This window comes from Chaetodon auriga, chromosome 3 (assembly GCF_051107435.1).
Source record: "Chaetodon auriga isolate fChaAug3 chromosome 3, fChaAug3.hap1, whole genome shotgun sequence".
Taxonomy (NCBI): domain Eukaryota; kingdom Metazoa; phylum Chordata; class Actinopteri; order Chaetodontiformes; family Chaetodontidae; genus Chaetodon; species Chaetodon auriga.
The window spans coordinates 20,133,209-20,160,387 of NC_135076.1; the positions used below are offsets into that span (position 1 = coordinate 20,133,209).

General features: G+C 43.7%; 1 protein-coding gene across 2 annotated transcripts in view; it reads left to right on the forward strand.

Moving 5' to 3' along the window:
• The window catches only part of tle2b (TLE family member 2, transcriptional corepressor b), an 80,903-nt gene that overhangs the window by 45,058 nt on the left and 8,666 nt on the right, over positions 1-27,179 (forward strand). Inside the window, exons 5-17 of one of the 2 annotated variants that reach the window (XM_076726053.1) lie at positions 6,614-6,676; positions 8,687-8,761; positions 11,457-11,637; positions 12,955-12,971; positions 15,623-15,763; positions 17,512-17,565; positions 22,240-22,407; positions 22,909-23,059; positions 23,655-23,824; positions 24,517-24,593; positions 25,564-25,813; positions 26,105-26,352; positions 27,015-27,162. In XM_076726053.1, coding sequence (XP_076582168.1) covers positions 6,614-6,676; positions 8,687-8,761; positions 11,457-11,637; positions 12,955-12,971; positions 15,623-15,763; positions 17,512-17,565; positions 22,240-22,407; positions 22,909-23,059; positions 23,655-23,824; positions 24,517-24,593; positions 25,564-25,813; positions 26,105-26,352; positions 27,015-27,162 — 1,743 coding nt within the window. The remainder of the gene's footprint in view (positions 1-6,613; positions 6,677-8,686; positions 8,762-11,456; positions 11,638-12,954; positions 12,972-15,622; positions 15,764-17,511; positions 17,566-22,239; positions 22,408-22,908; positions 23,060-23,654; positions 23,825-24,516; positions 24,594-25,563; positions 25,814-26,104; positions 26,353-27,014; positions 27,163-27,179) is intronic. The other variant, XM_076726054.1, reaches the window with a different exon arrangement.

The following is a 27,179-nucleotide window of genomic DNA, read 5'->3' on the forward strand; positions in this document are numbered from 1 at the left end:
AAGTACATAATGTCTGCATGCAAAGTGATATAAACAATTGATTATCTAAATAGTTAGCATTAATTTTATGTTGATTGACTAACCAATTAACCGACCACTTTTTTCAGCTCTTGTTTTGTGTTTATTATGTGGGAAATGGTGAGTGAATGAGGGAATAATTTTGGATGCAGCTCCTGATTGCTGTACCGTAGTGAATACACACTATTTACATCCAAACTGTCACACACATTGAATCCATTTTTAGGCGTTTATTTAACCAGCGCATCAGTGGAATAAGCCTTAATCTCTGCAACACCAATATTATGAACAACCAATCACAGGAAGTATAAAGGTCAGAGCCTCAGCACTCTGCCTGTCACTAATAAACCATTTTGTATAACCTTCTTTCTATCATAAAGTTGACTGGGCCTGCATCAGTTTTTCCATCAGCATCATGCATCACGTTCTCCCTGTGGCACACATTCGCTTTTGAAGTTGGCAGTTACAGCCGGAGTCCTCTGCAGTTGGAGGTTAAGATGTTTGTTCAAGTACTTCTTAGGGTTCAAACCAGCAACTATTTGGGTAACAAGCCAGAGAGGTGCCAGGAATAGAAATAAAACAGGAGCTAAGAGAGGTGGGCAGAGATTTTTGTTGAGAGCAATTAGAGTGAATAGAGGAGTGGGGTATCAGTCACATACATACGCCCGCCCCCCCCCAAAACCTGGCTCGCTCAGCCGTAGTGGGACTCAGAGGCTGGCACAGCTGGCAGTGCCCGAGCACACTGGGCACCATCTCTCTCCTCCCGTGCCAACCTCAACCCACGCTCATCACATTCAAATTCACCAAGCTTTATTGGCAAGATGAACGCGGTCACTGTTGCTTGCCGTCATGCTGGGAGAACAAATACAATGCTGATCTTTCACAGGGAAGTGGCTTCCCCGTCGATCCAGTTCAAGTTCACTTTGGTGTCATGAGTGAAAAGTGTACACGGAAAAAAACACGAGCTTGTTTTCTGTGGGTTCATCCTTGTCTGCATTTCTGGTCTTGGTGAGAGGGTGTCGCATATGAACCTCCATATATCACTTTGTACCTCTTCCAAGAGCCACGATATGCTACAGTCACACAGCGCCAGACGTGTTGTCATTCCAAGCATTTGAAAAAAAAAAAATAGCTAGGGGGCAAATCTTACTCCAATAGGCCCCCTCCCTCTAAGACAAGTTTAGTCTTTGTCAGAGCAGTCAGGCGCCGGCTCATTATTCAAAGAAGATTCCACGTGCAGACACACCGTTACACCATCAGTCTGTGATGGCTTGTTTTGTGAGTGAGTGTTATTATTTGCTTTTCTAGTGTGCCCACCGCCTTATCTACCCACCTGTCTCGTCTATTTCTACTTCAGTTAGTCATCTACTACATTTCCTAGAATGCCTTTTGACAGCCCTCACAGAACAGGCAGGAGCGTTTTGCATTTGTGTTGTGGGTTAAACATGTGGGTGGAGAGAGAGCACTAGCAACAGCGATACCAATTGCAAAGTAAGTGAAGGAGAATGAGTTTTTCTAGTCAAGAAAAATTGAGAATTACGCCTCTTGTGCAAAGCTCAGCTCTTGCCTCTGCATTGCATTCTGGTCTGCTGAGCTGAGTGTTGTTGTAGAAATTGGTTCCGCTGCTTCTCGTGCTCTGATGGATTTCTTCCTGATTGACAGTTGAATGCAGATTCACACCAAATACGACCTTTACTTTGTGTCTTTAACTTTTCACGGCGGTGAATTGTTCGACGTTTCTCAACACGATGTCGCATCAGAGTCAAAAAACATCCAACAGCAGCGAGCTCAGACAATTCTGTGCACATCAGATGCTTTATTTATTGTTATATGAAGTATTATTGTCCATATTCATTCATTATATACTCATGAAACCTGACAGGGATTGTTGCCCTCCATGCTGTATTGTTTTTTCTTAGGATTTTGTTATTAATAGACTGTGGAGCTACAGTCAACTTTTCTTGCCTTTGTCATTTGACAGAAACAGATGGAGACACACCTGTCCTTCAATAGGCTTTAACAATCACTTATTTGCTTATTTGCAGAATGTTGCTCGACTCTGATCTCTTAAGTGGCCGTGACTGTGCTTTTTGTTGTTTCATTTGAAATGGATCAATGCAGTTTGCTTAGTCTTCATTTTTAAGTGCTGTGTGAACATGTGGTGACTTGCAAGCTTTTAGTATTACTTTGTTTTTTAAATCATTTAATTGGTAGGTATGCTTCAGTCGATGCGACCGCCCAGGATACTCAGTCAGCATAGAAAATATGTGCACATGGTATTAGTATAGGTATTGGTATTTTAGACGTGTGCGTGTGTGTGTGTGTGTGTGTGTGTGTGTGTGTGTGTGTGTGTTGCCTTTTCACACATTTCAGGTTGTATCATTATGCAGCAGCGAGGCACTGTGATCATATAAACGTTTTGCTGGCTGTTAATATCATCCTGTCAATGATCTGACGAGATGACAAGTCTGAGCACGCTGCCAGTTTGTTTGTGCGTGCGTGCAAACGTGCATATGTACGTGTGCATGCGTGTGTATGTGTGTGCGTGTGTGTGTGTGTGTGTGTCCCTCAGGCTCCGACAGGCTAATATGCACCACAGCCCCTGGAACAGGCTGTCCTTGTCCTGCAGTACATTTCTCCTTTTTTTGTCTCTGCTTCTGTTTACTTTCCTTTAACCTTACTTCCAATTTGCGTACCTTCATCTCTGTCTGTTTTAGAGAATAATTTAAGACATTTTTGCTCTTCTAAATGAATAGCTGTTGTGTCCTTTCTCTTACTGACGTTTTTATCTCTGTTTCACTTCAAGCCTCTCCTTTTTCTGTCTCTCTCTGTCCCAATGCCAGTTGGCAGCTTATCTGCCCTCAGGTGTTTATTGACCAGCCCCCTCTCTTCCTTTGTATCTACCCATCCATTCATCCCTCCATCCGTTCATCCCTCCATTCGGCCAGTCTTTGCTTGCCAGTGCTCCCTGGTGGCTGTGCTTTGGCAGGGCTGTGGAACGAGACTGTGCCGTGTTGTTTCTGACACCTGGCCCAGCTCAGACTGCTTCAGCCCGGCTCACTTTCCCTCTGTTGTTAACCCATCGGCTGTTTGGCGTCTTGCACTCATAACACCTCCACCGCCTCTCAGCCAGAATGTGGAGTTGGTGGGATGCTGCCGTGTTGCAGAAGTTGATCATCAACATTGCACTTGGGTAGTACATACAACCTTAATTTCCAAAGAAGTTGGGACAGTCTGTAAAACATTAAGAATTATTTGCTTTCCCAACTTTCCCAGTCTTTTGTTGCTCCTGTCCCAACTTGTTTAAAACATACATATAAATGTGTACAAATTCTATTGTCTTCTTATTGTTTTCAATAGTAAATGATCATGTTGCAGCTTCATGCAGCTTTAGGTAGCTTTAAGTTTGCAGTTCGATGATGATGCCCATCCCAGGTTTCCATGGTGCCTCCCTTCCTGGTGAAATGGGCAGCCAAAAGCTCAAAATATTTATGAAGTATGAAACACAGATGTAGAAGCTAATCCTGACATTTCTGATGCTTTGCTTGACACACTATGTGGCTAAAATCGTTAATCAGTATCATCAGTGGTCACTCAGAGATCCATTAATCCATTAACTAATCACTGCAGAGCTTGTTGGGGTAATGTCTTTGTCTATGGATAACATTTTAGCTGTCAAGACCATGCAAACTGGCTGATTTTTCTTCTCTTGTAACAAATATATTCCATATTGACTGCTGATTAACTGCACTGAAAGACAAGCTTCTCTTTTCTGGTTCTTTTCAGCTCCATCTATCGTTGTAGCTTTCAGTCAAACTCGTGGCCTCTTTAGAAATATACAGTGAAAGCAGCTTCATAGACCGACCATGTTCAGGTCAGTTCTGTCCGATTCTGTCCTGTCAGATTGTCTTTTATCTGGCCAAAACTGAGCCAGGTCGTCTGAATAGATTCCTGGCCAGAGGACAATCTGCGGTTCAGTAGGCGGCAGTGGTTTCAGAGATATAACTGACGGGAGGACAGTTGATGCACAATAGATAATACAGTCTATTTAAGTGAATTAAAGGGAATGTGTGTAATGTATGACCTTCATGTACAGCGTTTAACCATTTGTCCATGAATGGAATATTTTGCACCGTAGGTTAGTGAACCATCGTTTTGTTCCCCATGTTGAACCATTTCACAAGTTGCTGCAATTCAGAGAGAACAGGGAAACAGATATATTTGTGAAAAGAGCCTGTTGAGGTTAGCTGTTGATAAAGCCAACATGGCCAGCTCGTGCAGCCATTAGTAGGCTCTGTCAGGATCGTTCAGTAGTAAGAATGAGCGTATGAACTGCGTTTCGTTTCCAGCTGTAATATAGCAGAAAAGGTAGAGAAAACAGAGAGGAAACAAGGGGATTAAGTCGAGTCAAGCAGACAAACATACAGAAGGTTCGAAAAGGAATGAAATCAGTAGAATATACAGCAATAAGAAATGATGCAATTTCCCATTGTAAGAATTCATTCTCTTCTGTTATCTCTGTTCCTTTCTCTGGCTGTCACTTTCCTCTCTGTGGTCAGGACACACATACTGTACATGCATATCATTCAAAACACACTGAGGAGCTTTGGCACAACCACCCACCTACACACTCACGCACACACACACACACACTATCACAATCAGCCAGCCTGTCAGTTACAGTCTCATCATGACTTCATAAACTGGCCTACACATAGCTCTGTTCCAAGGACAGACAGTCTTATCACATCATACATGTGTCAGTGTGTGTGCGTGCGTGCGCATGCAAGCCTTTTCATGATGGTGTATACAGCCCTGTCAGTCATTGCACTGCCCTCCCTCACCCCTTTGCTGTCTTTCTCTCTTCTACTTCAGTATCTTCAAGTGCCAGAAACATGTGTTAGTGAGGATAGAGAGCCAGAGAAAGCAGAATTGGTAGACGGAGGAAAACTGAGAAATGTATGCATGTCGTACGGTCGCGGTAATGTGTGACAGCAAAGTAACGAAGGAAAAACACACAAGAGAGCGACTGATGTAAGAGGAAGAAAAAGGGCAGCTGAGAGAAAGGAAGGAGGATAAATTAGAATAGAGAGAGTAATAATATAGAAAAATAGAAAGATGGGAGAAAATGAGACAAAGCGAGCAAGGGAGAGATGAGGGGGGGAGGGATGGGAGGAAGAGGATGAATAGGGTAATAATGGCTCAGTGTGAGAGCTGTTGTAGAAAAAGAGAGAACGGCTGAGTGAAGAAGAGAACAAAATGAGGCTGAGGGCACTCAGACAGATAGAATTAGACACACCGCAGAGGTTCAGTGTGTACATGTGTGAGAGTGTGTTTGTGCACGTGAATGTGTGTGACACAGAGAGTGCGTGCTTATGTTATTATGTGTTTGTGTGTGCAGGCAGCTGTATTCTGTGGATGGTTACTAGGTTTGCCGCGTGTGCTTGTGTGTGTGTGTGTGTGTTTCTGTGTGTGTTGAGGCAAGAAAGAGCATTTTTATGGTTTTTACAAGTTTTAGGAAATGGACAAACGTAATGGCGCTGAATAGTGCACTGTGGCAGGAGGAGAGCTTCAGAGAGGAATTCTTAGAGGTGTTCTGCTTTTTTGTGAGTGTGTGTTTGTCCGCTCATATTTTTGCGTGCGTGTGTGCGTGAGAGAGGAAGACTGAAGTGGGTAAGAGTGTGTGAGGCCGAGCCAAATGAGAGTGTGATGGCGCTAAAAGACCAGATGATGACTGGAGTGCTGCCTCCATCCTTCCACCTCTGCTGCTCACCCCGACATTCCCCCACATTGTCCTTCTCTCGGGGGTGTTTTCTCACCTGTGCTTTTTAGTCGAGTTAAACCGACCTCTGGTTCGTTTTCCTGCATGGTGCAATTCGTTTGGGCAAGTGTGAACACAGTAATCACACTGGGGTGTGAACTAAAGCAACCACACTGAGACCCACGACAGGAGGTGGTCTCAGGAGCGCTTCATTTGTGGTGAGAACGTGACCTGACCTCGATCCGACCCTGTTACCAGGTAGTCCACAGGTTTGAGCTAAACGTCTGGTTGTACATGCTCAGTCTTAGCTTCCTCGTTCTGCTCAGTTGTCTGAAGGCAGCAGTCTTCTTTGCAAAGCGTGAAGCTGTATATTGTTTGCATGACGTTTCCTCCAACAGGACCCTCTTCCTGTATTTGCTTTCTCGCTTCCCCCTTCCAAACACATCTCATCAATTGGCGTAGTCAACGTTCTCATGTGGGGTGTAGAGATACATTTTGGTTCTCTTGGATTAATTTTTTAATTCATTTTTGTGTGGGTGTGAAAAGAAAGCGAACAAAGGGGAAAACACTCCAAGTTTTCAACTCATCAACTGATTCGGACCATAGCAAAATGAACTATAGGTGTGAAAAAGCCCTCAGTCTAATGGAGTTGTCACTGAGAGAACGCCTTGCTCATTAGAAAGGTGTTTTAACGCAGCAGAGGCTTAATGTGCTATGAAGGTGTATCATATTTTATGTTCATTGTGTAATTCTCATATGGTATGTAACACAGGCATATATACATTTCTCCCTGCTTCTCCCCCTCTCTGTCATTTCTCTCTCTCTCTATCACAGGCGGAGATTGTCAAGCGTCTCAGTGCCATCTGCGCTCAGATCATCCCTTTCCTCTCTCAAGAGGTAAGTGTCACAAACACCAGACACACAGACACACAAAATATGCACACACATGATCAGGAGACGTTATTCACACCTCGGCCCTATATCATATTTCCTTTGCAGTCAGAATAATAAATAAATCGGATGCTCAAGTTGGATAAAGTGTACAAAAACACATACTGTTACTTTTACTTCATAGATCTGAGTATTTCTTCCACCACTGTGAGGCTTGTGCTGTTACAGTAGATTACATTACTGTTTGAGCTATATATAATAGTTCTTATAGAGTAGAAATGTTAATTGACACGAATAACGTTGTGTCAATTAACACTTATTAAACATTTTTCACATTAATGTCAACACAGCCCATTAACCCCAATTTTATGAAATACATCTTCATTAAACACAACATCTGGCTCATCATGAAACAGAAGAAATCAAAGTAAACATGTAAATTCAGTTAATGATTGCACATGGGTGAAACTAGTCTGAAACTCGCTGAATAAGCTCAGTTCTGTTTGTTACACAATGAAAGCAGGGCTCACAATAAAAACTAGGACACAAAGGTATCTGAATGAGAGACTTATTTGTGTCTTGTGCCAAAAACAGTACAGTATATATTTTAATCAGAACATTGACACTGTAGTTCAGTCGTGTGGTGGATACAGTTTTCAGTTCTGCATTAAGATCGAAGCAGCTTTCGTTGTGTCAGCTGATGATCAGCTGATGTCTCATTGTGTAAACACGTGCCGTGAGCTGCACATCCTCATATGCGGTCCTGTGGTTTTGTACCAAATGAGGTGTACAAGGTCAAAAGGTACTGATGTTAAACGAATTCCCACAGATATCAGTGTCACTGGAAAGGACACAGAGCTGCTTGTCATGGCATTAGAGCCAACTGCAGCATAAAGGCGTAAAGAAGGTTCTCCCACTTCAAGAGTAATATTCAATTCTATTGTTCCCAAAACATTTAGATCCCATTATCTTTAAATTAAATACAGCTACCCTTAAAAATTTGCTTTGGGCCCTCTTATCATTTAGCAACATTATCACCATTTCCTCGTGTGTGCTTGGCCTCCACTAATTGCTTCTTAAAGTTATATTTTAATTTATAGGATTATTATTGCAGGATTATTGAAATTAATAGTATTCAATTGTGCATGTGTGTATATGTGCATGTGTGTGAGTGCACTGTTCCCAGGTGTGTGCTGTACACACATTTCTTTTTGTCTGTCATGTGAGTGTGCGCTGATGAGTGAGCTCCCTGGAGACGGGATGGTCACAGCTCTGTCAGTTTGATCAATATTGACACTGTGTGTGTGTGTGTGTGTGTGTGTGTGTGTGTGTGTGAGACAAAGAGAGAGAGAGCACTGTTGCACACATGCATATTTGCGTTTGTGTGGCTGATTACATAGGGATTTTGTGTAAACAGAACTGAGATTTTAGTTAGTGTGACTTTGAGCACGTGTGTGTGTGTGTGTGTGTGTGTGTGTGTGTGTGTGTGTGTGTGTATTACTCATATTGTGGGGACTCACCTTCCTTATGGGGACAAAATGCAAGTCCCCATAATATAAATCATGAAATTTTAGGGTGAAGACTTGGGTTGAATGTAAGTCTTAGTAATATCAACAAAAATGATGGAAACACGATTGTGTGTGTGTGTGTGTGTGTGTGTGTGTGTGTGTGTGTGTGTGTGTGTGTTTACGTGTCTGGCTGTATGTACAGTATGTGTGTTTCTGTGCTTGAGTCGTGTGCAAATGCATGGTCGGCCGTTCCATTCGTATTTATACACCGTGTTCAAGCAGAGCGTCGTTATTGTAACACCTTTTCTCGAGTTCAGTTCCTGTCGTGGTTCCTGCTGTGTTCCTCCAATATACATTATGTTTACTTGACACTATAAACTGGAACATACAGCATGGATGCTAACGCAAGGCAACCTGCCTTTCCACTCACTTTCTCTGTGTGCTATTGAATGTGTATGTGTCTGTTTATATACTGTGTGTGTATGTGCCTGTGTGTGTGTGTGTGTAGCACCAGCAACAGGTGGTCCAAGCAGTGGAGAGGGCCAAGCAGGTCACCATGGCTGAACTCAACGCCATTATCGGGGTGAGTCACCTCCATTCCTCATGACAATACAAACACACACACTCACACACACACACCCACACATACACACATTAAGTCAGGGTGTTCCAACCGATCTGACACGGTGGCACTGATGAGAGTCAGCTGTTTGACTTCTTCCGTCACTGATCTATAAATATGTACATCAGAAGAATTTCTCATGAAATAGGTGAGGCGTTAATGTAAACATCACTCAAGGTGTTCATGTTTGCTGTTGGTGCCCCAGATGGTGGTGTTGATTGTGCTAAATCTTGATTTAGTCAGGCAGGTATTAATTTACTAGCGAGTGCTTTAATAGCATGCTATGAATTAATGTGGCGAAGGGTTGTTTTTATATGGAAATGGGCCTTTGAAGAATTGTTGTGTTTATGTATCCATGTTTTAAGGATTCTGTCTGTCCAGAATAAAGAAAAAACACCTGTCTTTGACCAGCAAACCCAAAACATGAGGCCGCTTCCGGAGATGATTCTCGGCCACATTTGGGCGCATTTTTTTATCCCAAAATCTAAAAAATACAACAGTTTCACGATGAAGTGCTTGCTGAAAAACGCTGAGATCTCCTTATTAAAACTCCTCTTCTATCCTCACAAGCACATTGAAGTAAGTTGCACATACTGTAGGTGAAATGCAGTTAGCTAGCTAAAGTTAGCCATGTTAATTTTTCATGTCTAATTATCTCTGGTGTTGAGAGAATGACGTTAACTTAACTTGTAACTTGAGGTCTGTTGGGCTTTTAAGTTGCGTGCTTTAGAAAGCACTTACCCAAATGTTACAGCCCACACACACACTGAAAACATTCAGATGGAAAGTAGCTTTTACTTTGAGTAATTTATTAACCAGGCACTGTTTTTACTTTTCCTTGAGTCCTTTTTATGGGAGTAATTGTACTTTTACTTGATTATAGATTTTCAGAACTCTACCCACCGCTGCCTGTTGTATAAACTCGACAAATAAGCGACAACCGCGATGTTGCGTCCTGTTTTAGTCCGTTTTACTGGAATTTTGTGCAAGATACAACTGAATATACCGAGATGTGATGAATCGCTGCTCCCAGCGAAATGCTCGGTGAGCAGCGATTTATAGAGGAGTTTAAATGAGTAACTATTAGTGTAGAGATTTATATTAATGTTTTGGTGTGTAGATAGATGGGAGCTCTCTTCTCAGAAATGATTAAGAAAAGAAAGAAAGAAAGCAGTGATTGCAAACAGATCAATTCATTTCTAATATCATCCATTCTTGTCAGCAGCCTGATCACATTACTGTCTACTTACTGTGCAACAACTGTAAGCTGTACACTGCAGTAATTACAGCTCAGCTTCAAGGTTCCTGCGTGCGACACTTAAGTTCATCAACGCTCTGTGTGCAGCAGACATTTCATCTTTGAATTGCACTCAAACTAACATACAGACTGTCTTTTTACACAAATACACCTACCCTTGGATTTAATAGCGTATGATCACGTGACCAACAGCGACATGCACATGCTTGTCTGCACATATATGTCTTTGTATGTACACACAGACACAGTGATGCTCCTGAGTGCCCTAGTAGTCGGGGCTTTCCAGAGCTTGTCTGAGCACTGATCACATTACCGTCTACTTAAAGCCCTTTGTTCCTCCCAGCACTACATCCACCGCTGTCTCTAAGGTGTGTGCTCGTGTAAGTGTATGTGTGTCGAACACACCAGCTCGACAAAACAACACACAAAAGCACATCATAATGCCTCCTTCAGGATAATAGCCTTCCTTTATCTGTAGCTGCTCCTTTGCTCTCTACTCTCTGTGTCCCCCATCATCCTCTTTTTTTTCCTCTTTGTCTTTCTGTTCATTTTCCTTCTGGATTTCACCCAGAATCATTGCTCCTTTTGTAATCTTTTATCATTCTCTTCCTTTTGCTATGGCCCTGTCTTCATTTCTCCTCTCCTATTGTCTTTTTTTTTTTTTTTTTTTTTTGATATGTCTTATCTTTTACTCTCTCTGCTGCACACTTTCCCTCCCTCTTCCTGTGCTCATTTACCCTCTCTACCTATCTGCTCCCTCCTGCTCATCTCATTCTCCTTCACTTTTCACTGCTTCCTCCATGATTTCCCCCTGTTCCTCCCCATCATTTACTCTCTGACTCAAACATTTTCCTCCCTCTCCTTTACCCGCTCTGTGTTTTCCCTTGGCCTCTTTCTCCTTCCTCCTCCGGTCTTTCCTTCATAATAAATCCCATTCATTGCCTCATTCTTTTCTCTGTCTCTGTCTTGTTTTCGCTTCCTGGTTTCCATCTCTACTTACTTTCCTCTCCCTGCGTACTGTCATCATTTAATATCCTTCTTCCCCTTCCTTCTTTTTCCTCTCTCTTGTCCTTGCTGTCCATCTTTCTCACCTCTTAATCCACTAATCTTTTTAACATCCTGTCTTCCCTCGTCTTATTTTCCTTCCTCACTGTTGACCTCGCCATGTGGATTGGATTTCATTTAACTTCCTCCCTTTCTCCTGTCTCACCTTCCCTATTCCAATCACAACCTCCACTTCCTCTAACTTTTTCCTTCTCCTTTTTTTTGTCACTTTCTCCTGCTTATTTTCTATCCATTTCCTCTTTTCCCCATTTTTTCTAACCACCCACCCCCTTATATGACACCGTCCCTCCCCCACCCCTCCCTCCCCGTTCCCATCTTTCCCTGTGGCCACAGCAGCAGCAGCTCCAACACCTGTCTCACCACGCCCCTGGCATCCCCCTGACGCCACATCCATCAGGCCTGTCCCTGGGCGCGGGGGGCTCAGGGCTTCTTGCGCTGACCGGGGCCCTCGGGGTGTCAGCCCACCTTGCCTCCAAAGATGAGCGAAACCACCTTGACCCTGAACATCTCAGAGGTAGAGACCTTTTTGAATTTCGTCTGTTTGTTGGTCTTCAAGAGTCAAATTCAGCAGGAGCAACGGGACGTTTACACGTTGGAGCCAATTGATGAAATCAGATACATTGATGCAATGAAAGACTGTGCCTCTGAAAATAAGCTAGGTCTAAGTTTTAAGACCCAAAGTTAGCCCTAAAGTAAGATTGCTCTGATTGATATTGGAGAAACACAAAGTTTTGTCTGTGTAGCTCTCAAATATGTCATAGTTGCGGTTAAAGTCAGAGTACTTGCTTTTGTTTCAGGCCAGTGTTTACATAAGGCTTCATTATGAAAGTCAGTTACACTATTAAGCATTTAGAGAAGGTGTTAACCTTCATAGTTCATACAAGAGAGGTAGAGTAACAGACTCTGGGAAATCATCCAGTATGAAACAATCAGATATCACATGTTCAAGAATGACTGTTTTCTTCATGAAATGTTTGTATTTCCTCATGTACATGTGTCCATTTGTAAAGTTATTTCAGTTTTAGTTGTCTCATACTCAAATGGCCACAAGGCAGCAGCTCTGACAACAGCCAAAGAGTAAGAAATAGATCATTTTATCATTTTAGACCAGATAAAATGTAAAGCAATACAATGCATCATTTGTGGCAGGCGTTTGCATAATTTGTACGCCAAGTCACCTTTTGGACTGAATTTGAACTTCCTTGTTTAGATTGCTGTCATAATATGGACAGAAGCATTCATGGCGCTTGAGTAAATGCAGGAGAAACGCTTTCTCCCAACGAACTCTCATTCACCCCGATAGAATATCTTATCTTTGCGCTCTGTTTCAGGCACCGAGCCAAGAGAGACTTTCTCATGAATAAAGCGAGAGCTCGAAAGAAAAAGAAAAGAGAAGGAATGAATGCGAGCAGAAAGGGAGAGAGATAGAGAGATCAATGTGTTCATATATGTGTGTTAAGCATCTGTGGTAGAGCTTGTGCATATCCTCAGCTGTGTGTGTTTCTGTTCTTACATACAAGAGGAAGAATGAGTGAAAAGATAGTGAGCGTTGAAAGAGGCAGCAGAGGAAGACAGCAAGCTTTGTCTGGTTGGGGAACAGAGAGAGGGAAAGATAGAGTGGAGACTGGAATCAGGCACAATAGCAGGTCTGTATCTTTATTAGAGAGGAGCCGCCGTAGTTCAGCCTAACCTTGGCTGACTGGAGGACTGTTGTTATTATTATCAGGACTGACGTCAAACTTTCTCTCTTTTCCCCTTTACCCCTCTCTCTCACTCCCTCTTTTTTTCTCTGCTCTGCTCCCTTTCCTTACCTTTCTCCACCCCATCCCAGAGGGAGCACCCAGCAGGGTGAGTAGTCATGTACTGTGCGTGTGCGCTCTGTGTGCGTGTGCGCGTGCATGTGTGTGCGTGTGACAGTGATAAACTGAGGGAAATGGAGACACACTGTAAAGTGGCCTCTAAAAAAGGCTGCGTGCTGCTGGAGCTCAGCCAGGAGTAGCACAGCTCAAAACCAGCACAATAGCCACTCAGCGCTATCAACCTTGAGCTTCTCAAGGTTTTCTACATCACACTAACATCTGAGCTCACAGCATTTCGCTGTTATCTGGAAGAAAGTACAAATTGAGTGAATGGATGAACAAGCAACTGCTTGTTTATCAGCACCGCAAATGTTCTGGTAATCTACGAGACTTACAGAACAAGTGAAAGGATTAAAACCCAGACTGCCCAAAATGCACCAGTTAGCGTGGAAACGAGCAAGCCCCTTGTTTGAACATGTTTAATTGAGTGTGTGCTATCCATGTCAAAGAACCATCAAATATTTCTTTAAAGATGAAACTACAGAGATCCATTTGAAAAGGTGTTTCCCAACAGAACCGGCTCTGTTGTATTGTTAATATTTGGTATAGACTGCCACCACGATAGGAGAGGTGAGGACCACGGAGGGGCGGAGAAGAAGCCTATTTAAATGAGTCGTTTATGTGCATTCTTTTAGCCGGTGAAACCACTGCACCAGAAAAACAAAAATGTTGTTGAAGATGAATGGAAGAACAATCCAAAGCGTTTTGTTCTAGCGCTGTCACTTCAAAGACAGAAACATGTACCCTGACCTCTTACACTGCTTATGTACAGCTGTTTCCTAATGAATCCTGGTTCTGTGCATCGGTAGGTGCAGTAAACACATAAGCAGTGATGATATTACAGTTTTTCTTTTGTTATTTTTCCTCTAACATGATTGCATGTTGCTGTTGTACAGATTTATACATTAAAGTGACTTCTCAGATTAGAGGCAAGTACACAGAAGAGATTAAGTTGTTCAATAATACACGCAGGGCTGTTTGAAGTCCACGTTCAGCCGTCCTTTAATTAAGCATGAAGGTGACGTGTGACAGGATTGTGACTCAGTCATAATTGATGGTAAAAAACACAAAAAACAAGCAAAATCCGTCCTTAGAAAAACCGAGCAAATGCCACAAGCAGTGAAACATGAAGTGTATATGAGTGTTCATCTCGCCTCGCAGGTTTTTGCACATACAGTATTTTATGTCACTGTAGTTAGAAGTCCCTGTTAATCGCCTGGAGAATTAATGCAGCGCAAATGGCCTGATTGAAATTCAGTGGACGTCTATGGTTTGTTCTATTCTCTCTGGCTGCTTTATGGAAGCCGTGTGAACACTCCCTTACTGTACTGGCTGCAATGGACAGCTGGGCTTCATCAGTGTAACTGTTGATAACACAGAGAGAGAGGGGGAGTGGGGGGTTAGAGGGAGATGGAGAGTGAAATTGGAAAAGGAAAAAGAGAGAGAATAGGAGAAAAATAGGGAGAGAGAGGTTGTTAAAAAATACCAGCAAGTCTTTGTTCTGGCTTTTATTGCGAAATGAAAATGATTTAAGAGCGCTACTGACTTAACTTTCCCTCCCGCTCTCTCTCTATCCGCAATGAAACCCTTAGCATAATTTAATTGCTAAACACAATGCTGATTGTTAAGCACCAGGAAAATATTTCTCTTATGAGTTGAGGTTTGTGCTGAACTTACCCAAGCATTACGGCGTTGGGGAGGGAGAGATGCATATCAATTGTCGTTTGTCAGAGAGCACCACACCAGTAAAACATGTTGGAATTTTAAATTGAGGGGGAAAAAAAAGGGACAGCGAGAGGAAGTCAGGAGAAGAGGGAAGAAGGCGGAGGAGGAGGAGGAGAAGAAAGAAAGAAGAGAGGGAAGTTTGTTGAGCCACACTGAGGTCCATTGTGTGGTTTTCTCCAGTCCTCTGTCCAGCGCTCCTTCCTGTCGGCCCTGTGGGCTCCTTCCTGTGTGACTCATTGGAGTGTTAAACCCTCACTGTTCTTGTCCTCCCCACAGGGGGGACAGAGAATGACAAGTGGCCCTCACCGAACCTCTGGCCCCTGCCCCGGTGCAAAAACAACACAATGCTTTGATCGGCTTTTCTGAGTGCTGAGCACCAGGCCGGGCTCTACTGTAAATATGCCTGCACAGCTTTATTGCCCAATAATGAGAGTCATATTTTACATGAGGACTGGAGTGTCGAGGGGAGAGCACTAATTAGCTGTATAGGCTGTCTGTGTGCTTCTATGGCTACGTCTTAACCTGCGCTTACGTCTGCTGTTCTCGCTCTGCGTGTGTGTGTGTGTGTGTGTGTGTGTGTGTGTGTGATGTTATCATGTGTGTTTTTATGGTTTCTGTTAATGTTTGTGTTGCTGCCCTCTGTGTCTTACCTGAGCTTCTATTGCAGATAGAAGCTCAGGTAAGTGATTGTGTGCATTGCCTGTTCCTTCACATCACGACCTGTACATTGGCGGATGTTTTATGTGTTTGTTCAGTGCTGGCTTTGTAAAAAGACGCGTTTAATTATCAGTTTTTGCATTTCTGTGTCAGGTGTCTCTCTCGATGGCTTCACCCAAGCTTTCGTCACCTGTCTGTGGCAGTATTAAGCGTTTGTGTGTTCATAGTACTTTCATTTGTGTCCTTGTCTTTCTCCAGAGTAAGTCAGTGTCATCAACAGACAGCCAGCCCACTGAGGAACGCCAGGGCCCATCAGGAGGTTACTCCTCCTCGCAGGGCGGAGCTGAGGCAAAGAGGAGGCGCTGTGACGACAAAGAGCCCCTTGCGCCACACTCCTATGTATGTTTGTGTGTGTCCTTGTCCGTACAAGATTGCATAAGTTAAGTTTTAAAGGCAGAATGATGAGGGCTTTCCTAAGAAACACTGTATAGACTCTCAGTCATTACCTATGTCTGTGACCCTGACCTTTGCCTTTGTTAGCTTAATTTGCGATGTTTGGCATGTTTCTGAACAGTGGGTGATTCACTGAGGTGTGCTCTGGCAAAAGCAGTGAGGGGCCGGGTGCTTCTGGTGTCGTTGAACCCGGGAGTAACACAACAAAGTTAGCCTAACTTTGTTGTTTTTACAAACCACAACTGGCAAATCACTCATTCTGCCTTTAAATGATGCCAGGGAGGAAACTGACAAGTTTGTAGCAGCTCACATAGACTACAGCAAGAAATGACATGAAAATGAACAATAGCAACATAAACATGCAGTGAACAATTCAAATTAAATGTTATTAGTGTGATATTGATGTGCATGTGTGCATAATTTTGACAAAACACACCAAAGACATCACAAAGTGCATGTGTGGCCGTGTGTGTGTGTGTGTGTGTGTGTGTGTATGTGTGTGTATGACTTTATATCGTCAGTCACACAGAGGTCGGAGGCCAGTGGCCAATTAGAGTCATGTTTTGTTTGGATTGGTCCGCTGGGCAAGAGCAAGGAGCTATAGGCAATGTAATGCCAGCAAAGGGACAGCCAAGGCAGATAGCTGTAATGAATTAGATGGCTGTGTGTTTGCAGTCTGGAGGATTGATTGACACTGGGAGTCTGTGCAAGATGGCCTCCAGCTAAATCAGTTTGGCATCCAAAACAACAACAGTCCAAATCTTCCCATTAGTTCAGAGCGTGAACAGGCACAGTTAGTTTCCACTTTCTGAATGTTTTTCTTCTCTTTTCTGTCTGTCGAGCCGCATTACGGCTCCTATTTCTCTCTGTTTGTCTTTCCTTTTGCTGTTCTGTATCTCTCTCTGTCTCTTTAACACTGTCTCTCAATTTCTCCACTGTTCCCTCTTCTCACTCTGTCTTCTTCCTGTTTTCTTTTCAATTTTCAAGTGTTCTCCATCTTCCTTCTTTTATTATTTCCTCTCTCTCTCTCTCTCTCTCTCTCTCTCTCTCTCTCTCTCTCTCTCTCACTCTCTCTCTGTCTGTTTCTGTATTTTTGTTCTCGGAATAGACTCTAGACATAGCCCTGTTTCGGCTCTGTATAATTAGTTACTGATGTCACTCCACACTGATGTCAATAGGAATATCAGGCCATGATCACATCAAAGCGCTGTTGCTATGGTGACTAAGTGCCATCGTTCTCACCCCAGAAGGGTAGAGAGAGAAATAGAGAGAGATGGCTAGACCAAGAGTGAAAATGTGCTAAGGATGGAGAAAGAGCAACAGTGTGTGTGTGTGTGTGTGTGTGTGTGTGTGTGTGTGTGTGTGTGTGTGTGTGTCTGTGTGTCTGTGTGTCTGTGTGTGTCTGTGTGTCTGTGTGTGTGAATGAGAGAGATGGAAATGTTATTTGTGTGAAGGAGAAGTTGGGTGAGAATATATAGTATCTCTGTGTTAAATGTTGCATGGTGGACAACCAGTCAAAGGAAGCAAAGAGCAGCCAGAGATATTGATATATCGATCCGTGGGAGGACTTGTGTGTGTTTCCATCTTTATTATTAAAGTTCTGTACATATACACGTACAGTACAGTGTGTGTCTTTGTGGGCGATGGAGAGAGAGTCCAGCCAATAAAACAGCCGTCTTATCTTTGCTCCTCAGGACAGTGATGGAGACAAGAGTGAAGACAATCTCGTGGTGGACGTCTCCAATGAGGTAAGCGGCCGATCCGTATTTAAAAGATTTTTGCCATCCTCACACTGAAAGTGGCTATAATCAATATTTTTCATATTGAAAATGGATCACTGTGAAATTGCTGGCTTGCAGTGATGAGCCCACAGAGAATTATCTCCTGACTCTGCTCTTCCCCTCAGCTCTACAGACTTTCAGCTCATTCCTTTGTGTTTTTACATCCCACACCTTTACTGCTTTGGTTCTCTCTCGCTGCCCTCATCAACCTCATGTTCAGCTGCCAGAAGCAGAAGTTTTCAGTAAAAAAAAAAAAAATGAAAAAATAAAAAAATCTTACAAACCCACCGCACAGTACTTGCTCAGCACCTAATGGCAGACAGAGTTAGCAACTAGCTGGTGAGTTTGGTGCATCATTTAGCAGCTAAAGAGCCAGATATTTTCCACAGGAGACCAAAGCAGAACTAAAAGGACAATAAATATTGGACTTAAATTGAACTCTAGTGTTGCTTAGTATCTGTTCAATGTGTGCCACATCAGTTTCAAAGGTGATGAAATGTCGCTGTTCTGTTGACACTCTGCCCAAGAAGCCAAATACTCAGTTACTGCAGGTTTAAAGTAGGGATGCTCTTAATGACTAATTCAAACTTAGCCTAGTTGACTATTATAAAAGTAAGAAAGGTTTCAGAAAACAGTCAATATATTAATTCTGTTAAATTAAAAGTCTGAAAAAATATTGTGTTTATTACAAGACCCATATTAAACCGTTAACCACGTTTTTCAATAGCCAAATTTTAAATGCAGCTGAAATTTGTGGCACTGGTCATTCGTGTCCTGGAAGATTTCAATGTCCTGGACTAATGGGAGAAAATGTTATCTGTGTTTATAGACCCTATTTTCCCATGTTTTTGTATCTAAGTGACTAATTGGGACACCAGTTTTTTAAATTGGTCCATTATTGAATGAGAGTGCTGTGGTCTGCTGCCGCAAAAATGGGTGCCAATGTAATCCCTCAGGGCGTTTGCGCATAGTCAGTGTACGTCCACTAAAAGCGTTTGTTTTTGCTACTGACAGGTTAAGGTTGTCATTCTAAGTGTTGTGAAAAGGATCCCTTTTTGTTAAAGGGGGACATCCTTGTTGTAAAAGCCGAGACAGCTGCAATATCGCTCTCGCCAAAGCCACCAGACTCCATTTACAGAAACAGTAATTTTATCATAGTAAAACACACTGTCATTCTAATGCGACATAAAACTCATCAAAACCTTCTTGGTTGGTCTTGCCACTGTTCCAACAATCACTGTCAACTCTGGATTGGTGAAAATAAACCCTCAACTCATCGACTCGGGGGCAGGAGTGAGAGAGAAGGTGGACATCAGAGAACCAGGGTGACTAGCAAGGGAAGCGACGTTTAATTGATTAGTCGACTAATCGTTACCTAGTTTAAAGTAAAACGCAGCCAACACTTCTCACAGAAAGAAATTTCCCCATCGCAAAATACTTGTGGTTAATAGTTTCTTCTGACCTCTTTAAATTAATATTCCACCTTCACCACCAATGTTTGCTCAGTTTTCCATTTCCACAATGGAAAAGGTTTGACTCACTCAAAGAACTCAGGCTTCACTTTTTCTCCCGCATCCTCCTCACAGCTACGTCCTTGTGCAAGCGCTGTACATCCCTGTTCCAGAAAATATCTTTGATTTCCTCACAAAGCCACAAGTTACAAGCTTTCTTTATCCAGCAGAAGCTTTCTGACACTGTGTGGCAGCCCACACATGAATAAGGCATGAATCCAACGTCGGGAAACCAGTGTCGCTCGCGGGAATAACTATAGATGTACTTGTCACAGCTTGGAACCACCCTCTGTCCTCTGTGTAACCCTGTCTGTCTGGCTGTCGATAGGTCAATTTAACACACTTATCTGGTTGTGTGCGTGTGTGTGTGTGTGTGCCTGTGTGTGTGTCCGTGTGTGTGGGAGGTCAGTTTGTAATTCACTGTATTTTGATTTTACCTGAAAAATTCATTGTTTTGTTTTGATATTTTTTGAGCAAGATTTTCTCTGTTGTGTTCATTTCTTTCTTTCTTTTTTAGAGTTGTTCAGTTTTATTTTTGCCTCATTTAGTTGGAGGATAAATTAGAGTATTTCGACAGTCTTGGATGAGGAAAAGGAGTGTAACCCTGACTATTCATGTTCACTGTGTTTTAGAGCCACAGTGACACGTTTCGGTAATTGCCTGAAGAATAAGCATAGTCTGTACTAAAAGACTTAATAGACTTAATATCATAATTTGATTTCTGATTATTTGTTTTAGTTCGTTTGCAGGCAGTGACTGTTATTTTAGTTCATACGCTCCAAATGTCACACACCAACAGGGCTGAAGCTAATAATTACTCCCATTATTGAATAATCTACCAATTATTTTTCAGATCAATAGATGAATCCTTTGGTCTGTAAATGTCAGAAAATAGTTGTTTTATTGGACAAAAAAACATCCAGAGCCCATTTTGAAGACAAGGAGAAGCAGCACATTATCTACATTTGAAGCTGGAAATTCTCAATTTTGGCATTTTACTTGAAAAACATCTGAAATGAATCGATTATCAAAGTACCTGCAGAATAGTGTCATTTTCTGATGATCAACAAACCAAGAAATCGCTTCAGCTCTCCACTAATGAACACAAACACACGGCTCTGTCTTTTAGTTTTTTGTTTTGCATGCAGGAATGCTTGTTTTAATGCCAATCCCAGATAGTAACCTTGCCTTGTGTGTGTATTGCGTTTGGATCTGTGAAATGCGGAACGACTCAGCAGGTATGTAGCTAGTTCAGCTTTCCGCTGCAGTTTCCTTGTAAATAGGAAGAGCTCCTATGTAAGCTCATTATCAGCTGCCGCTGCTTGTGTTGTGAACTGTGTCTATCCACACACACACACACACACACACACACACACACACACACACACGTTCGCAAATACTTGGTCTACCTTTCTCTTCTCATCTATCTCTTCTGTGTATGTTACTGTTCTCCCTCCAACCTTTTGAAGCGTCTGTTCTTCCCTCTTTCCACTGTCTCTATTCTTTTCACTCCTTCCTTCCCTCTCCTCACACCCTCCTCCACCTCCCCCATTTTCTCCTCCCTTCTCTCATTAGATAACTGCAGTCTGGTTCATGTAATATATGCAAAGCCGTTTATGCCCCTGGAATATTTTAGTTCTTTAAATACTTCACGCAGTGTACCAAAATATGTTTTATCTAAGCTCTATGTATTTTGATATTGCACACAAAAGTGGGACCGGTCTCTTGTGTGATTTGGAAATTGGTACAAAAGCAGACAGGAAAAAAAATGTGACAAATGTGGGTAATGGCAGAAAAAGGGAGGGAAATTCTCTGGTGAATTGTGTGCGTGTGTGCGTGTGTGCGTGTCTCTTTGAGAGAATGTACATGCATGTGTTTGAACATACGTGCGAGCCTGTGCGTATGTGTGCAACTCTATTTGCTCTTGAGTGTGTACACACCATGTAAATGTCTGTGTGCGTGCGTGCTTGTGTGTGCATACGCGCTAAAATGTCTGTGCTGATCACTGTGACCCAGTGAGAAGTGCTTACTCCAGCACTCTGTTCTGGGGGAGGCAGCGTTGCCTCAACAGTGGCTCCAGTGATGAAAGCAGCTGTAACAGCAACATTATCTCCAAGTCCACACACTACTGTACCGGCAACGGTGACAATCTGCACTGTTTCATGTAATGTTCCTGAGCTCTGAGCTGCTTTACAAATCACAATGCAGACTGTGACACTAAAGGGCATGTTGAACCCATTATGTGAGAATCTGCAGTATTTTGCTTAAAGTAATGTGTTTTGAGGTTCTTTAACCAACTGCTGGCTCAGAGAAGAGATGTGCTTGTGTTTTGCAGGAGACACAGCAGCTTTTGTTGTCTTACATATAAGATGAAAGACAAAGTAAAGCACGAAGAGGCCAGCTATTATGAACAGGGATGGTACCCATGGTGACTAAAAACACAATACAGCAAAATATTCTAAAGAGAAAGACAATAAGGGGGTGTTCAGACTGAAACAGCTTTGCATAAAAAATGCAAAGGGCTGCGTTAGTGGGAGCACGTTGTTTCTGGTGAAACAACGAAATATGATCCAGGAATTCCCGGTGGAGTAATAGAGCGGTAACTTTGAAGCTTTATCAGTCAGAAACACTGCACAGCAGTTTATAATATTACCGGGAAGGATTATACAGAGGAAAGTTATCATGGTGCCAATCATTTCACCTTTCTTTGCATCGACTGTGAGGCAGCAGCGCTTGCGTAAAAAAAGAAATCTACCAGGAACGTGTGGTTGCACACATTTGATTGGCTGACACAGTGCCCTGCTGGATGATATCACATTCAAGCAGGGCCAGTGTTTATATCAACGGTACTACGTACACACATATACTTATTTCTGTAGGTGGTAAAGTATAGGAAGCGCTGTGCAAAAACACTGTAGTAGAACTGCTTCTCATCAAAGAGTAGCAGAATGCTACCTTAAGGTCTTTAAAGAGGAAATGTCACAGTGATGAAATGCTGTAAAATGGACTTGGGGGCAAGACTGAACATCAAAATGGTTGACACGCTGTGTGGCCCTCTGAAACTGTGAAGATAGAAATAAGCACCAGGTTACACTACAGATAATGTTTTTCATCTCTCTTTGTCATGCAGGAGCCTAACTCTCCTGCAGGCAGCCCCCCTCACTCCCCCCACGGGAATGGGTTAGACCGGGCTCCTACCCTAAGGAAAGAGCTCCCGGGCTCCTCAAGTACCGGAGAGGCGCCCTCTACCCCAAACCCCCGCAGCCCCACCCCAGGGAAAGCCAAGGACCCTGCACAGGTGAGACAGACAGATTCTCAGAGTTGCTGCACTCTGCTGACTGGGAGGGTTCTGTCTGCTTTATGTTAATATATTACTGTAATTTTCAACATGTTTAATGAGACTGAAGATATTCAGCTTTTTTTTTTTTGTAATAAAATGATATTCTTTTTCACTTAATACCCTTAGGTTGTCCATTCCTGTTACATGTTATGCCATCATTTATGGTGTTTTGCTTTGGGAATAAAAGCACTTAAAACTCGTACAACCCATAACTATTGTACAGTAACTAATCCTTGTCCTATTAAACTCTATTGAGAAGCTACATGGATATCTAGTACAGTTACAATAGCTGTGCCAGTACAACCGAGGCCAATTCTTCTCTTTTCATTGAGATTAGTTGAAAAGTCATTCTTGAGGTTAGTGTAATAAAGGAGGGCTGAAGCATGATCGGCATTGTAGGTCCATGACGGATCAGCTATTTGTTTTATTTGTTACATTTCTTGTCTGATGTCTCTACAGATGGATAAGTCCCAGTCTCCATTGTCCAAGTCTGGCACCCCATCCCCGTCCCACCGTGAGGCCCTTACCCCAGGAGCCCCAGGAGCCCCTGGTCCCAGCACCTCCTGCCTTCGTCTGGTCAGCAAAGCAGCATCCAGTGCGGACCCCCTGGGTGAGACTGAAATGAAAAAGTGGTTTTGAGAAAGTAAAAGTTTGACTTGCTTGACTAGAGATAAAATATGTTTAAAAACAAACCGAACCAGTTAGACCAAAGACCGTCGCTCCTTGAATCAGACTGTCACGAGCTGGATGGGATTTGCGCCCAGTCTACCTCCGCCCTTCATGCCCTCTTGCCCCCTCCGTTTTTTTCCATTTCCTCATTTGTTTATGCAATGACTGTTGCCTTGTAATTTGTGCCAAATCTCTTAATTTGATCCCAGTAAAACAAAACAAATGCTTATCGGACTGACATTTCAAAACCATAAGACAACACTGAGATCTCCCTGACTTCAGCGATTACCACTGTGTTCTTGAGCAAGGCTCTTAAGTGCTGTCTGCTCCTCTGTGGCCGTCAGTGAAGACTTATGTCATACTTAACACATCCCTGGTCTGAAACTTTGGCGGAACATAAACTAATAAAGTCTAATAAAGGAAAAGGATTTCCATTCTGCTCAGCCCCTCTGTGACTGTGCTTGTGTGCTATGTATTGTTCCCCTTCTTTATTTCCATCCTTCAACCCCTCCTTCCTCTTCTCCCTCCCTCCCCAGCTCTCCGCAGTCCCATGTCTGTGCCCCCCGGTTCATACCCGGCTCATTTTGGCGTGGTGTCCCACGCAGGACTGAATGGGGAGCTGGCCAGCCCAGGAGGTTTCGGTGGCGCTCTGACTCTCTCCCCACAAATCAGCGCAGCAGCCAACGCCTACTCCCGAAGCCCCATGGTGAGCAAAGGCCAAATTATTCTTCTGTGTCAAGGTTTGATTTATAGTTCAGCATCTGATCTAACCCCCTGACTGTCATAGCACTGTTAAAAATTAGATGAATGTGCTCTGTGTTATCAGGTTTTGCTGTACATTCATTATGTTCTGTCCAGCATCAGAAACATATGTAAACACAAAGCAGCCCAAACAGGCCAATCTCAGTTTTTACAGTCTCCTGTGGCCACATAGCTTCGACGTGTAGTTACATTTTGGTCGATGTGCGAGTCAGCTGTCGCGGGACCGTCGTGTAATGTAGCCACTGGTATGTAGCCTCGTCACATAGCTCCCACAAGACTTCAGCCTAACTCCGGCTTAAGGCAGGATGTTCACCGCGGTGCCCTGTTCACCACCCTGTCATCAGTCTGGGGAGCGGCAGTATGCTCACAACATCACATATTACTGTCAGCACGCTCAAACACTTCACACAGTTTTCAGAGTGCAGACTTTTTGCTATTTTCTGTTGTAAGAAGCCTTTGTTTTCTTACAACTGTTAAATTGTACCTTTATCTATTAAAAAATAGATCCATTTGCACACATGTTGTCTGTACTTGCCACACGTTTTAATGAATGTTGTCCAGAAATCAGTTGGTGCATTTTTCAAGTTAGTCCTTGTCAAGCTGTTAATTGTTTGTCTGCTGTTGTGTCCCCACCAGGTGGCCTATGACTCTCGGTCTCACCTGAGGGCCCCAGGTCTGTCCTCTTCTCTGCCTGGTTCCTCTGGTGGCAAGCCGTGAGTTTGCATTTCTGTAACACATGAACATACACGCAGAGTAGAGAATCTCAATACATCTGATGCTTTGTCATTTTGTAAAAGTCGCTCTGTGGATATTAAATTTTGGAATGAAAATTGGAGGTTATCTTTTGTAGACACATACTTAAAGCCTTTTACTACCATTAGTGCGTACATAGCGCGGATACTTGCTGTATACTCCCCAGTTAAACAGTGCAGTTAAACATTTAATTTTCTTTCCTATTAATAGAAATGGAAAAACGAAATATGTGAAAGCTGAGCACGATAATCATGTCAGGCTAAGGAAATAGATACAGACGAGTAATGCTTCCTCTAAGCTGCTCACTTTGTGTCTGTCTTCATACTCAGGGCTGCACATTAACCCTGTCTAACACCTGCAAGCCCTGAATACTGTAGATTTCAAGTGTCCACCTTCTCCAGCACACTCGCGCTCCGTCCGTTTGGCTCTGCTGACGGAGGAGATTTGTTGTTTTTGTCATTTGTTGCAGAGTAGCAATTCATTCTTGTGGCGCTAATTTGAAATCATAAAACACCTTGGCTTCCAACTGCTACAGTATTGATCGGCCATTAGCAATGCCACACTGACTCTGCCCCGTAACACAATCTGCCATTATGCATTCCCACTCACAGCTTCAGTGGGACAAGTAATTGCCAGAATTCGGCAAATGCGGCTCGAGTCCCAAGGCCATTATGGTGTCGTCAGATTTCACAACTTGCACGCAGACTCGCGCGTGGTTGCAATATGTATATTTACCTGTAGCTCCTCTGCTTTCACTTGCTCATTGATTGATTGATTCTGTCTTGTCTGTCCTGTCTTTGGCCCATTCCTTCAGTGCTTCAATTTCCTTTGCAGTACCTAATAGCAGAAAGTCGGTTTATTTTTAGCTATAGCTCCGCAATTGTGATGTATTCAATTATCTCTGTTCTCTTCCCTCCATCTTCTCTCCAGCGCCTACTCCTTCCACGTGAGCGCAGACGGCCAGATGCAGCCGGTGCCCTTTCCACCCGACGCCCTGCTGGGCCCGGGGATCCCACGCCACGCCCGTCAGATTCACAGCCTGAACCACGGAGAGGTGGTGTGCGCCGTCACCATCAGCACCTCGACGCGCCACGTCTACACCGGAGGAAAGGGCTGCGTCAAGGTGTGGGACATCAGCCAGCCGGGAAGCAAGAGCCCCATGGCCCAGCTGGACTGTCTGGTGAGGCATGAGGGAGGAAGTGAAACAGTTGCACACACAAGTGTTAAAAGCAGAAATTGGCACATTGACAAACGTTCACATATCGGGCCATCCAAACAAACATGTATGCACAGTATATTCACCGAGCTGGTTTATTGCCTCTGTCATCTTTCCTCTTCAATTTTGATAACTGACATCAAAATGCCCACGTTCGTTTCCAGAATGTGCCCAATCATGTTACCATCTGTCCCGCAAACTCTTTTTATCCTTGATCCACAGCAGGCATAAGCTAACTTTTTTTTTCTCAATCAGAACAGGGATAATTACATCCGCTCCTGTAAAATCCTCCCTGATGGGCGAACCTTGATTGTTGGCGGGGAGGCCAGCACGCTGTCCATCTGGGATTTGGCCACGCCCACCCCTCGCATCAAGGCGGAGCTGACGTCGTCTGCCCCCGCCTGCTACGCTCTGGCCATCTCCCCCGACAACAAGGTCTGCTTCTCCTGCTGCAGCGACGGCAACATCGTCGTGTGGGACCTTCACAACCAGACTCTGGTCAGGTAAGAGGAGAGAGGGAGGAGAGGACAGTGGAAGGAGACAAAGCACATTACAAAAACCTCCACAAATAGATTGTAGCCAGGGGAGAGCACAGCGGGGAGAGGGAGGAAGGTGAGGGAGAGAAAGGCTGGAGGATGTGGAAATATTTCAGGAGCTTCTTGAGGAGAGACGAGGAAAAGGAGATAAAATATGGAAGAAGAAAAAAGGAGGGAGGAAAAATCGTTGCAGTCTGGGGTTTCCTCAACTAACCCTATGGTCAGGTGTGTGTGTGTGTGTGTGTGTGTGTGTGTGTGTGTGTGTGTGTGTGTGTGTGTGTGTGTGTGTGTGTGTGTGTGGTGTGTGTGTGGTGTGTGTGTGTGTGTGGGGGGGGGGGGGGGGTGAATTAGCCATAGGGGATGTGGGTGGGATGAAACAGATTCTGGCAGGGTAGGAGAAAGAGGAATTGAGGGAGATGGGGAGGAAATTACTGTGGTAAGGAAAAAGAAAGGGGAGTACAGGAGAGAGAGGAGAGTCAGGTATGGGTGGGGTGAGGACGGTGGGTGCTACGGGGAGGGAAGGATTCAGATATATCTGGTCTGACACCTCCAAGGAAAGAAGAAAAAAAGCAGAGAAACACACAGGATGCAGAGTCCTGTAGAGTGTTTGATGCGTCTCCTCCCTGCAGGCAGTTCCAGGGCCACACGGACGGAGCGAGCTGCATCGACATCTCCAACGACGGCACCAAACTGTGGACGGGAGGCCTGGACAACACGGTGCGCTGCTGGGACCTCCGGGAGGGACGCCAGCTCCAGCAGCACGACTTCACCTCGCAGGTAAAAACACACACACA